Source organism: Ursus arctos, unplaced genomic scaffold (assembly GCF_023065955.2).
Source record: "Ursus arctos isolate Adak ecotype North America unplaced genomic scaffold, UrsArc2.0 scaffold_13, whole genome shotgun sequence".
Taxonomy (NCBI): Eukaryota; Metazoa; Chordata; class Mammalia; order Carnivora; family Ursidae; genus Ursus; species Ursus arctos.
In genome coordinates this window covers 40,235,081-40,248,332 of record NW_026622797.1, presented here as the reverse complement: position 1 = coordinate 40,248,332, position 13,252 = coordinate 40,235,081, and the positions used below count along the sequence as shown (strand labels likewise).

General features: G+C 33.0%; 1 protein-coding gene across 6 annotated transcripts in view; it reads right to left on the bottom strand.

Moving 5' to 3' along the window:
- TBC1D32 (TBC1 domain family member 32) overlaps positions 1-13,252 on the bottom strand; it is a 216,044-nt gene that overhangs the window by 59,313 nt on the left and 143,479 nt on the right. For all 6 annotated transcript variants that reach the window (XM_057311112.1, XM_057311111.1, XM_044386282.3 and 3 more), the window contains one exon: positions 2,990-3,115. In XM_057311112.1, the coding sequence (XP_057167095.1) occupies positions 2,990-3,115 (126 nt within the window). The remainder of the gene's footprint in view (positions 1-2,989; positions 3,116-13,252) is intronic.

The window sequence follows — 13,252 nt, the reverse complement described above, 5'->3', positions numbered from 1 at the left end:
TGCCCAGCAACCCTTATGAATAAATAGCTCTATGCACTTCCAAATATTTTGAAGGACAGGCTATAATCATGGAATAATACTAAAAACTGATCTATATATAGTAGTTAAACCCATGGCTAAAATCTCATTGGCACATCTCACTAACCAAACATAAGTGTAGCTGAACTTGCGTAATTACTAGAGTGGCTATTTATCTCAGCATGACTAACCACTTCACTTGTCAGTTCACTAAAAATTCCATCATCTGTAACTCAAGGAAATTAGTTCATATTATGAAACATTTAACTTTAAACACAAATTAACTCTAGAATATTACTATCCAGAAAGTAAACTGTAAAATATTCTTTTCATCTTAAGTGCATTTTTTTATTTCAAATGATAGAGCTGGAATTTCTAGAAAGGATTTTTGATTATAAGCTGCCTCCTTTTAAACGTATTTTTCCATAGGGCTGGACTATGACACAGACTATAATGTGTGTGTGTGTGTGTGTGTGTATGTGTTTATGTGTGTACATACACACTATGAAAGGGACATGGGTTTATCTAATGAGGAAAAACTGAGGACAGATTGTTCAGGGATACTTGGGTATTGACTGCTTTCTCCCTTGGCACTGCTATCACAACAAAGCTGGTTCCAAAATTAAGGCAGCTCAGTATTTTTAAGCCTGCAAAATTTCTCCTGGATTTATTCTTTTTAAATTCTTTTTTATCTTTTAGCACTGCTAGTGTAACATCAGATCATAAGATAATTACACTCAAGATCCAATTTTTTCCCAATCAACCATTGAACACTTGCTCATTCAAGAGCTAAATCATGGCTCCCATCTCCCTACCCCATGAAGTTAACACTATACTCATGGGTTTCAGGCACTTTACAATCTTACTGCATCCAACTATATCCACTTTTCATACAAATTATTATAAGCACATTCAGACTATTTTTCTCAATGTTCTCAAGTAGTTTATATTTACTTTCCTCTATATTTTTTAAGAAACCATATTTTGTATTAATTGTAGAATCTCAGGAAGTTGTGAGGATAGTACAGAGGTAGAGAACTTCCTTTATTCCTTCATTTAGGACAGGTCTGCTATTGACAAATTCTTCACCTGAGAATATCTTGATTTTCTATTCCTGAAGACTATTTTCAATGCATAGAGAATTCAGGTTAACAATTCTTTCTTTCAGCAACTGAAATGTCATGCCACTTCCTCTGTTCTCCATCTTTTCTGGTGAGAAGTCCACGGTCAATGGTATTGATTTTCCACTGTAGGTATGTTCCTCCATCTCTGCTTTCAAGATTTTTTTTGTCTTTAGTTTTTAGAAGTTTTGCACCTATATTGCATCTTGGTGTGGATTTCTTTGAATTTACCCTATTTGTAGTTCTTCAAACCATAGATTTAGGTTTCTTGATAAATTTGGAAAGTTTTTAGCTATGTTTGCTCAAACACATTACAGTCACAACCTCTTCCCAGGTCTCCAACGACACACGTTAGACCTTTTGTTATGGTTCCACAGGTCTAAGGGGTTCTGTTAATTTTTTTTTGTTTTTCAGTCTATTTTCTCTCTGTTGATGCCTTCAAGCCACCAATTCTTCCTTCTGTCCATTTTACTGTTGAACCAATCCATTTAGCATTTTATTTTGGTTATAGTATTTTCAGCTCTAAAATTTCCTTTTGGGTTTTATTTCTTTGCTGATACCTTCTAATTTTAAATTTGTTGCATGTGTGAGACAAACACATGTGTGGAGTTCGGGAAGGAGGAGGTTTGGCCCTGTTACCAATGAGTGATAGTGAAAATCCTTAACTCTGTCTCCTCTAATACAATCCTAGCAAGGAGTGGCAAGGGTACCCCACTACTGCCAGGTAAGGATGGAAGTCCAGGCTGTGCCCAAGTCTTGTTAGCAGGATTTTCTGTGGTGTTTGGCTGGATTAAAGTGGTCACTTTCTTTACATCAAAAACCAGGGATGTACTGTATGGTGACTAACATAATAAAAAATATTATTATAATAAAAATAAATAATTAAAGTGGTCACTTTCTATAAAAGTGCTAACCCTTTCCTGGTCCTTTTCGCTACAGAGAGTAGGCATTTATTTGACCCCACCTTTTTATCCTGCATCTGATGGCACTCTTAATCACTCATTCTAGGATATATGAGGCAAAAAGAAAATCTATGGAATTCATCTCTAAGTTGCCCATAGATTATATCACTGTTCTCAGAAAATATAATTTCTCTAACAACAAAATATAAACATATTTGTTTCCCACTTTTCATTTTATAACAAATGATATAAATATGAAAACCATAAGGCATGGCTAATAAAGTAGACAATTTTAAATTATAGCTTTCAAAAAATCTACCTTATATTTCCATTAGAACCTTTTCTTAGACCTTTATTCAAAATAATACTAATTTAAAAATGATGATTTTTAGAAAACAAATGCACATGTAAATATTTGACTATAAAATAACTTATTTGCTAGTTTAGAAAACATAGCTATTCCCTCAAAATAAAATTTCAATTTCCTTAAGAGTGACTAAGTTTACTTGGCTAGATGTGGCAGAGTTTCAAAATATGTGTCAATAAAAAAGTCAATAAAGTTTCCGAAAATATAGCAATATGGCATATTCTACTGCTGAAACCAAGCAAATAGCTGGGTGAAGACCAAGACCTCTCAGTTGAAAAAAAGTTTAGTAGTTTCTCAGATTTTAATATTTTTTGGCAGTTTTTGTGCTGCCTACAATTTTACTGTCATTAGGGGGTGAGGGTCTGTGGGCCTCTTCCTCCACCTTCTCTCTGGTTCCCAGCTTCCCTGCATCTCAGATCGCAATTTTTGTTTTCCAGGATCATAAGTTTCTCAGAAGTCAATGACTTCTGGAATCAGTATTATGTATTCTAGACATGTCAACACTGATCTTTAGGAAACACAGCTTTCATTAATATGATTTTCATATCAAAAACACCACAAAAATTAAATAGCATACTTACCACTTCCACTGATTATATCAGGTTTGGCCTTCATCATTTTGCAAAATTGTCTTCGACAGTTTTCTATCCACTCGGTTTGTTTATCAGACATTTTGAAGCGTAATAAAAGTTTGCCAAGATCATTGTCTAATAAGAAACACGGCATGTTATATTATTATAATGAGATGCTAGAAATACCAAAAAATAAGTATTAATGTTAAATATGTAAACAGTTACAAATTCCAGAAATAGTGTATGGCTTTCAAAAGAAAACAGACATTTTTCTGTAATTACATCTTATACCATCAATGATACTTAATAAAAACCTATAAAATGAATTTATTAAAAGCCCACAAAATGGAATGATTTATAACCATAATTCTTGAATGTTCTCTTTCTTATATCAAAGTGATTTATTACTGAGTATTTGAAACAGCAGACATCAAATAACAAATGCGACAGATGTTAAGATTTCACTACATAGATTGTCATGAACATTATACACTCCCCTCATGTACATTCAGACACAATTTTATTCAATTCTTTAAAAGCAAAAAGAAAACATAAACATAGAAAATTTCTAGTCAATTATTTATTTCCACTTCTTGCAAAAAATTATACCACAGATGAGTGGTGCTGAAAGAGTATCCATGGCTAAAATATAACTTCTTTCTAAGCAATTTCATGAATACATGGCAACTTCCATCTAATTTTATTTTTCTATTTTAACTTTAATTTTATTCCCATGAGATTTTTCCATCTTCCATTTTAATATCATTCTCCTGAGAGTTTGTATTAGAAAACATCTACAAATAATATGTTAAAAAGGATGTAGGTGTCCTTAAAAAAAGGATATACAAGTACTTATCCAAACAAACATATATACTATCTTCCTACACACATATAAAGATTCAAAGGGGAGAAAAAAAGAAGCAATAGTGTTCTCTTATGTTCTAGAAGATCATGGGGGAATAGGTAGTCATATAAACTCATACCTTTTAACACTTTCCTTGAAAGAGATTTTGGGATCAAAAAGGAACAAGAGCCTTTTCAAAATAAAGGGTCAAAGGCCTGACTGTCCCTGCCCAAAGATGTGTCTGGGAAGACTAACACTACAAAATATATCTGCCGAAACTCTCTTTTGGCTGATAAATCCCACCAGGAAGATAACAGTGGTCAATCTAATACTAGAGAGAGTTTCAACCAACTCTTACCTTCTTAAAAAAAATGAATAAAAATATAATAAAGTAAATCCTTATTCTTACAGATTTAAAAGATTAAAAGATTAATCTTCCTACCATACCAAACTATTTTCATTTTTCCACCCAATCTTTGTAAAAATACGTTCAATATGTATGGAGTTCCTCCTACTTGGCTACAACAATCAAGACACTTGCCCTATGAAACGCACATGTCGTAAAGCATATGCTTATATATATATATACACATGATAATAGTGCAATTAAGACACACTTATCACTCCTATGATCTAAATGAGTTTGATTTAACCCTAAAAAGAGCAGGTAAATGTATCACACAGAACTCATGGTTATGATGTCTAAAAAAGTATGTTTAAATATATAAATCATAATTTATGTCCCTATGTGACATGTAGGTCACCAAAAAAAAAAAGCCTTCTCATATCAGAGCTACATATTCTTTCATACAAACACATGAGTATACAAATAAATATACCAAACATATGTACACTCACACAAATATACGTATGAACTGGAACAAATTGTGTTGTTCAAAGAATGTATAATTCAGATATTTAGTTCTAATCTATTCTCTTTGAACATTAAGACCAAAATGATCCTATAACATTTCATTAATAGCCTCAATCAGAAGCAATAACTACAGAAAAATTAAAGTTATTAAGCCAAAGGAGAAAATGATTCTTTTTAATAAAAACTCTCAAAACCTTTAACCTAAACTCAAGAAATGCCAAAGTTGATAATTTTGTTTAAAATTATGTTACTAATAACAAAGTTATAATGTTAAATGTATCTTAATATGAATTAGGTAAAAGACTTAATTCAACAGCATTAAAATAAATGTTATAGTTACCATTTAGAATATCTACATTACTTATTTCCCAAGAACAAACTACCTAAAGCCTAGTAAGAATCCCTAGTGGCATATGATTGCAACGACAAATGCAGTTTTTCATCTGTTTCCTCCTCTGTATCATCTTTTCTATCCATGTGTAACGTGTCTTTTATAACTACTACTATCTCCTTCAAGTAGATGCCCATGTAGCTCTTTCGTAAATTACCTGCTATTGAAAAATCCTATATTATCCGTTCCCTCTTCTCTCCTGCCCTACACCCTCCTCTTGCCCTCCTATCCTTTCATATTTGCTATTGTTGTGCTATTTCATCATCTCATTCTAAGAACAAGAGCACAACGCACCACAACTGTAAAAAGTACTGAGGCAGCAGATGTGATATGCATGTGAATCTACCAGTTGGTGGAAGGGCTAAAGGGTCCAGTTTACCTGGAAATTGGAATTCAGGCTGAGCTAGAGACAGAGTGACTACAAAGACTCCTAGAGACAACTTGGTAGCCTTTATTTATATCTGGTTACATTTCCCCAATGAGAGTGTGAGCTTTTCAATTTGCATTCCTCACACTTAAAAATATTTAGTGATTTGATATAATGTTAACTAAAAAATATGTATATCTGTGATATTTAGGTTTGACGGGAACAATGATTCCTTTATTCCCCCCTCCAAATCTGGGACTAACAGAGTAGTAGATAGGAGAAGATAAATGGAGTCCAAGAAATCTGTGCTGAAACAGCTAAAGTAGACACCATTACTTGGATGTACTGCTCCATGGACTTCCAAACGTCTTTCCTGAATTGAACACCTATCCAATCATAGACAGTGATAGAGAACCAAAGGCCTCTGCTAACTAAAAGGTACTAATAAAACCTAAAGATAGGCTAACTTGAAAGTACAGCATACACAAGTAGGCTAATTCAAGATTTTCCAACCTTCTCCTAAGTTCCCCTACCAAACATTCTTTCCATTTTTGTGCAGAATAAGTGGGCAAGTTCAGAGAGAGGCCAATGTTAGACCAGCAAAGGCCCTTGGACACAGAGAATGAGGCAAGAGGAAAAGGAATCACAGGAATGGTACTATAGGAATACAATAACTCCAAATCAGTAACTGTGTGAGTAGAGCAAATACGAATCTGATGTTTTCCCAAAATTTCTATGTTTATAATAACACAAAAGAATTAAAACCCAGAGTTGTGCTTCTGGCCATGATGGAGATACTAGGAATAGACTTGCTGTCCTGCTGTAAACAACCTGAAAACCGAATAAAATATTACAAACAACTGTTGCCAAACATTGGACAACAGCCAGTACAGGACTGTTTTGCCTGAGAAAAGGGAAACTAATGTGGTGAGCTTCACAATTGGCCTTTTTTCTTGAAGGCAATTTAGAGATCACTATGCAGGAAGGAGGATGCTATGGAGGTCTTGCAGAGTTGAAGAGACAGAAGTCAAATTGCAGAGACTGAGGAGGCTAAAATTTTGGGATCACAGTACTGAAGAGGAAGAGCAGAGCAAAGAACTACAGAAATCTGTGTAAGTCTTTATCAAGCTGATTGCAAAATAATCAGCTATGCAAATGAAGAATCAAACACCACAAGATTGGGCCAAAAACAGTTGGGAGCTTGTAAAATGAACAATTTCCAGACTATACTTAGTGCTAGCTGATGTCCAAGTTCCAGAGTGAAGAGTCCATTAACTACCAGGGTAGTCCACAAAGGTGCCAGAAAAGAAACACCTTAGTAATAGAGTTAAATTAGCAATAAAGGCAACTCTACATGCACCATAACCAAAAAACGAAAGCCTTGAAAGACCAATCTTATCAATAAATAACTTGACAACACTCCAAAAAAATGTCCATTACTATTTAAAGAAAAACAAATCCCCACTCAACAATGTAAAATGAATGACATCTGATATTCAATAAAGAAATCACTAACATGAGAAAGGGGAAAAATGTGGCTCAAAACCAGTAGATAAATGAACTAAGAGATCCAGAAAGGACTGGAGTTATGATATGATTAACAAAGACTATAAAGCAGCTATTTTTAAGTATTTAAAGAAAATATGAGCAAAACCAAACATTTTGGTACAATTTAACCAAATTGTACTTTATAGATATTTTACTGATACCCCATTTAGTAAAAAGAGATAGCAAATGGTACATGCTAGGGACAAAGGGAACTTTTGTGGGGTCATGAAAATGTTATATATTTGATTATGGTGGTGCTTATGTGTGCACAGACATGTAAAAATTCAAACTATTCTAAAAAAGGATGTATTCTGTTGATATAAAAAATTGATTATATATACATATGTATATGTAAATGGGGGGTATAATTGAAAGCGACAGTGACTAAAAGCTTCTAAGCATATTAGTGTCACTAAAATATGAGCAATTATAGTTCCTAATTTGGTATAAAGTCTATATAAGAACTCAATAAACTTTAATTAAAAGTACGGGAATGGGGGCGCCTGGGTGGCTCAGTCCTTAAGCATCTGCCTTTGGCTCAGGGCGTGATCCTGGATCCCTGGGATCGAGCCCCGCATCAGGATCCTCTGCTGGGAGCCTGCTTCTTCCTCTCCCACTCCCCTTGCTTGTGTTCCCTCTCTCACTGGCTGTCTTTCTCTCTGTCAAATAAATAAATAAATAAAATCTTAAAAAAAAAAAGAAAAAGAAAAAAAAAGTATGGGTATGTATTGATTCACTTGCAAGAACCCTAATCAAAATTTTATAGTAAAGTGTTTTAAAGTATAAATTTTTAAAATCCTCATTGTTATATCTTATACTTATGAGGTTCTGGCTCATTTCTGGGTACAATCTAGTCTTCTGTAATGAAATGAATATTCACTTCTTAGGGTTAAATGAGAAAACGATCTATTTCACCAGGAAGAATCCAGGTTTATATTCTACACTGAACACAATTTTTTTCTTAACTCACATTTTTTTATATCAACTGTTTTTATATACTTCTTACCCTACAGTATTATTTTTAGAGAAAGTACCATATCATAATTTAGTTTCAGTGTATTAATTATACATCTAGTTATGAAGTTACCATGGCCGACAACTGTTTTGTTTTCCCAAGAGTGGTTTGGTATGTCTAGTGAGTATATGCTCTTCTTCTCTTTGCTCCTTCAGACCACTATGATTTACGGACAATGCAAAGTTGGAAGAGAAAGTAGAAAAAATCTATTTTAAACTTATGCCTTAATACCACAGAGCAAGATGGAAAAAAAAAAAGCAGTGGGGACATCAAGTTTCATGTTCACCAATCATAGTTAACAATATTTCAGTATCTAAACTCTGAAATTCTTTGTTATGGTGAGCACTATAATCTTTTCATACTTGATACTGTATAATTTTTTCTCAAAAGACTATTATGTAGAAATGTTATATTGATTATAAGATTATTATGGACAATATAAAAGTTTCAAAGGGAGGAAAAATATAAGCTCAGTATAAATGCAGTGAAAACCTGCTATTTACACAGAAAACTTTTAGTACCTCTTTCCTAAATGCAATTGTGAATGCTCACTTTACACAGAATATCATAACAGATTCTGCAAAAGAAACAAATGGAAGATTTCATAAACTAACTAGCAACAGATCCCTAGGCTTAATTTACATAGTCACCTTTATCTTATCCTGAACCTTATTTGTGCAATATTTGCTTTCCATTTGTATTTCTGCTTGTCTTCTTCCATGTAGTTTAACATAGTCATTTCAGTTTACTTTTATTATAATAAACAAGGGAAGACTTTGGAGCAGTCTCTGAGAAGCAACTGAAAAGATGCCTAAATTCTCTATATTAGTTCTCTGTACATCTCTAAATTTGAGAGTTTCTAAATTCATTACACATTTTCATTTTATTTGAATTACATGGGCTCTTAACACATGACATCTATATTTTACAGAGGTTATTCCTCACAGTGGAATTATATCACTTTTCCTTTTTTAAAATATATGATAACCATTTACTATAAAAAAAATGAGTCACATTTACAAGAAATGAGGAATTCGTTTTCCCTTATCACCTGCACTTAAACTAGCAGATGATCTGTTTCCCCTGGTTGCCACAGATACGCATGTTTCAAATATGAAGTAGTAAGTTCGTGAAAATAATAAGTTTTATTATTCAAAAGTAAATACTTATTCTGATTTGTAAGCTAAGTATCTCAACAGCTGCAGCTCAAGATTTACTACACTGAAAAGAAATCATAATCTTCTACTCCCAGTCCTCTCAGTTAACAGAATGATGTCAAATAAAAGTCATTTACCTTTATCTCCAGAAAATAAATCTTAATTACAAGATTAGAAATAATAAGAAAAAAAAGTAAGAAAATGTCTGATATGACATAAAGGCCTAAATAAGTAGTTGATAAAAGAATTCATCACTAAAAATATTTATAGACTGACTATATGCGCAAGACATAATTCAAAAAGCTTTTAAAATCAGAACAAAGAATATCCATCATTATCTTGCACTATATTTAATGTAATGCCATACTATTTTCAAAATACTCTTGTAGTTTTCCCTACGGCATTGTTCCTAGTTGACTGGAGAACAAATGGCAATCCTAAATCTTACATAATTTATCAGACTAGCAATGAAATAATCTTCTCTACTCAACTTAATTGGGTAACTTGCATTCTTTTATTAAAATGTAGTTGTTATTATAGTTCATCTCATTCTCCCTTTTTTTTCCTCTTAAAAAGTTTACTTTTATATATTATATAGGTAGTATTCCAACTTTGATCTATACTATTACGATTACATAATGGATTGTTATCCCATTTGTAAATTTAAAGAGACACGAAAATAATTCATCAAGGACATGGGCATGGACTTAATGTCTGAAAAGACAAAAATTACCAAAGTGTCAGCAAGAAGGGGCATCAGTGAATAAAGAATTAAACCCAGTAAGGACACAAAAACTTATTAAACAAAATCAATACAGATTAATGAGAACGATCTTGTTAAAATAAGAACATTGTTCCAATGACAAAATTACAGTATTTGTAGTTGAAAGGATAAGTTTCAGTATATTTTAATCCAAATGATTTAAAATACCAGCAAGTCTTGAGAGCTAGGATAAAACATGTTGGCATTATAAGAATGTAACTACAAAACCCATAAACTTTATTGCTTATTCACTGCACAATGCCTAACTCCAGAGACAGAGAATATGGTACTCTTGTTCTTCAGTTCCATCTCTAATTTAGAAACTTTCTCTATTAATATTTGTTTCTTTCTATTGAACAAAATACATTATTTTATAAATTGTAGTCTGCAACTGCAGAATGTTCAAAGTAAATTTATATATAAGACCTATTAAAAAGCCTTTTCTACCCCCAAACATATTATTAAATATTGCCAATGGTTTGCATTTTCGCTTATGCTTTTATAAAGAACCAAATCTATGCAAATAATATAGATTTAATATAACGGCTTAGATTCAAGTTTCTCACCTAAGAAGAGAATAGGTCTCCACAGACATTTGATCAGTACGTGAAACCTAATGATTCAACAATATTTTATACTGAATTCATTCAGAGCTGAAAATGTATAAACTGAAAAGTAAGTTTTAACTGGAATTCACTTCAATTTTGTATGATATCCTCCCTCCTTTTCTTATTAATTTGAAGAAAGAAAAACTACTTCATGTTGGGGGGAGATACTACAGTAAGATAGTTATATCTCACATACTATGATCTGTTTTCTCGTATTGGAATAATGTCATCTAAGACTATCCAATTAAAAATATCTGAAGAATCAGACTATAAAGATTTTAACACTATGTGGTGCATTCCATTAAAGGGAATGAGTATCACCATGGAACCTACTCTTTTATATAGTATTTGAAAGAAAATGTTTTGCCAGGTAGAAAATCAATTTCCCATCAGGTAAGTAAAAATGCAGCAGAGGAAACAGTAAAGTTAAGATACTGAAGCTACAAAAGATTAAATTTGAAGTAATCACAGAATAAAGGCTGTACATTTTTTGGGTTATTTTTTTTTTTCGATTGTGGGAAAAAATGAGATGTAATGTTAACAATATATACCTTTTACGTGCTTTAAAAACATAAAGTACCACTTTGTAAATGATAAAATAGCTATAATAAAGGTGTCTACTTCATGAATGATATATACAGAAGTCTAGCTAAAGAGGCTTTCTAACTGCAAAGCTATTGGTGCTCTAAAAAAAATGAGATCAGAGATTATTCTAGGTTTGAGTAAAAACTTCTAAATTTACATATTAGCCTAAAAGGAATTCCCAACGTCCACTGACAAAGATTTGTAAGATAGAGTTTGATGATGAGAAAAATAGAGAAGAAATTCAATGTTAATTCATCCATTCATTCAATAGACGTTTATTGTTGTCTACTACCTAAGGCAGACGGCATTTTTGTCTCATGGAAGTTACACTGTAAGGCAGCAGTGAACAAATATATAAAGTCACAGTAAGGTACAGTGCTATTAGAGGAATCCATAGGAAGCAAGACAGAAGCAAGGGAAGAAGTATATTTTAGATAAGGTAGAGATAACTTCTCTGAACAAATAACATTCAGACTCAGCATAAAAGGTTAAGAAGGAACTACCTGTATAAAGAGGAGGACGTAGTAGTCAAGGAAAAGGGAACATCAAGAGGAAAGGCCCAGAGGCATAAACTTAATGTATTCTGAGATACGAAAGAAGTTCCCCAATCATATATCCCATAAGGAATTTGTATCTAGAATACATAAGGAACTCTTACAACTCAATAATAAAAAGACAAATAATTAAAAAATAGGCAAATGATGTGAACAGTCATTTCTCTAAGGAAGATACATAACATGAAGAGATGCTCAACATTATTTGTCATATGGGAAATGCAAATCAAAACCACAATGAACAGCACTTCACACACACTAGGATGGCCAGATCACAATACATGATGATGTTGATGATGATGTGGAGAAATGACAATCTCATAATACTGTTGGTGAAAAGGTAAAATGGCACAGCTGCTTTAGAAAACAGTGAGCCAGTTCCTCAAACGATTAAACACAGAATTACCATATAACTCAGCAATTCTACTTCAAGGTATATATTCTAGAGAAATAAAAACATGTTCATGCAGAAATCTGTCCATGAATGTTTATAGCAGCATTATTTAAAATAGCCAAAAGATGGAAACAATCCAAGTGTCCATCAGCAGATATAAATATATAAACAAATTATGGTATATGCACATAATGAATATTATTTAATCATAAAAAGGAATGAAGTACTTATCCAGACTACAATGTGAATGAACCTTAGAGATGAATCTTGAAAACATTATGCTAAGGAAAAAAGTCACTATGAAATACCACATACTACACTATTCCATTCATATGAAAAGTCCAAACTAGAGAAATCTCTAGAGAGAGAAAGTAGATTTCAGTGGTTGCTTAGGGCTGGGTGAGAGAAGTGGGGGAAGAGGGAGTACTGGGTTTCTTTTTGAGGTGGTGAAAATGTTGTAAAGTTGTTTGTGGTGATGGTTGTACATATCTATTAATATACTAAAAAATCACTGAATTGCATGCTTTAAATGGATGAATTGTATAGTATGTTAATTACAATTTAATAAAGCTGTTTTCAACAAAACAAAACAACAAGACCCACAGGGTTATGCAGAGTATGTAGATCAATTTCTATAGAGAGAGAGGCCATGAGGTGAAGTCAAGGACAAGGGAGACAAAAGAATGGCAAAGTGACACATTTGTTCATACAGCTGGCTCACATTAGCTGTTACTGTTTACTTCTTAGAAAGTCCAAAGGAGGTAAACTTTTTCTTGTTTTCTTTTTGTTTTTTAAGGAAGGGCCTTTGGAGGGATATATAGGTAAAGAGTGACTATGGAAGACTTGCAAGGAGCATGCAGAAGTTCACTTGCACTTGGAGTCACTAACATATTTGAGGCTTTCAATGAGTAGTCATCCGAATTTCTTCTTTATTTTTTAATGATTTTTTATTATATTATGTTAGTCACCATACAGTACATCCCCGGTTACCGATGTAAAGCTCAATGATTCATTAGTTGTGTATAACACCCAGTGCACCATGCAATACGTGCCCTCCTTACTACCCATCACCAGTCTATCCCATTCCCCCACCCCCCTGCCCTCTGAGGCCCTCAGTTTGTTTCTCATAGTCCATAGTCTCTCATGTTTCATTCCCCCTTGTGATTACCCCC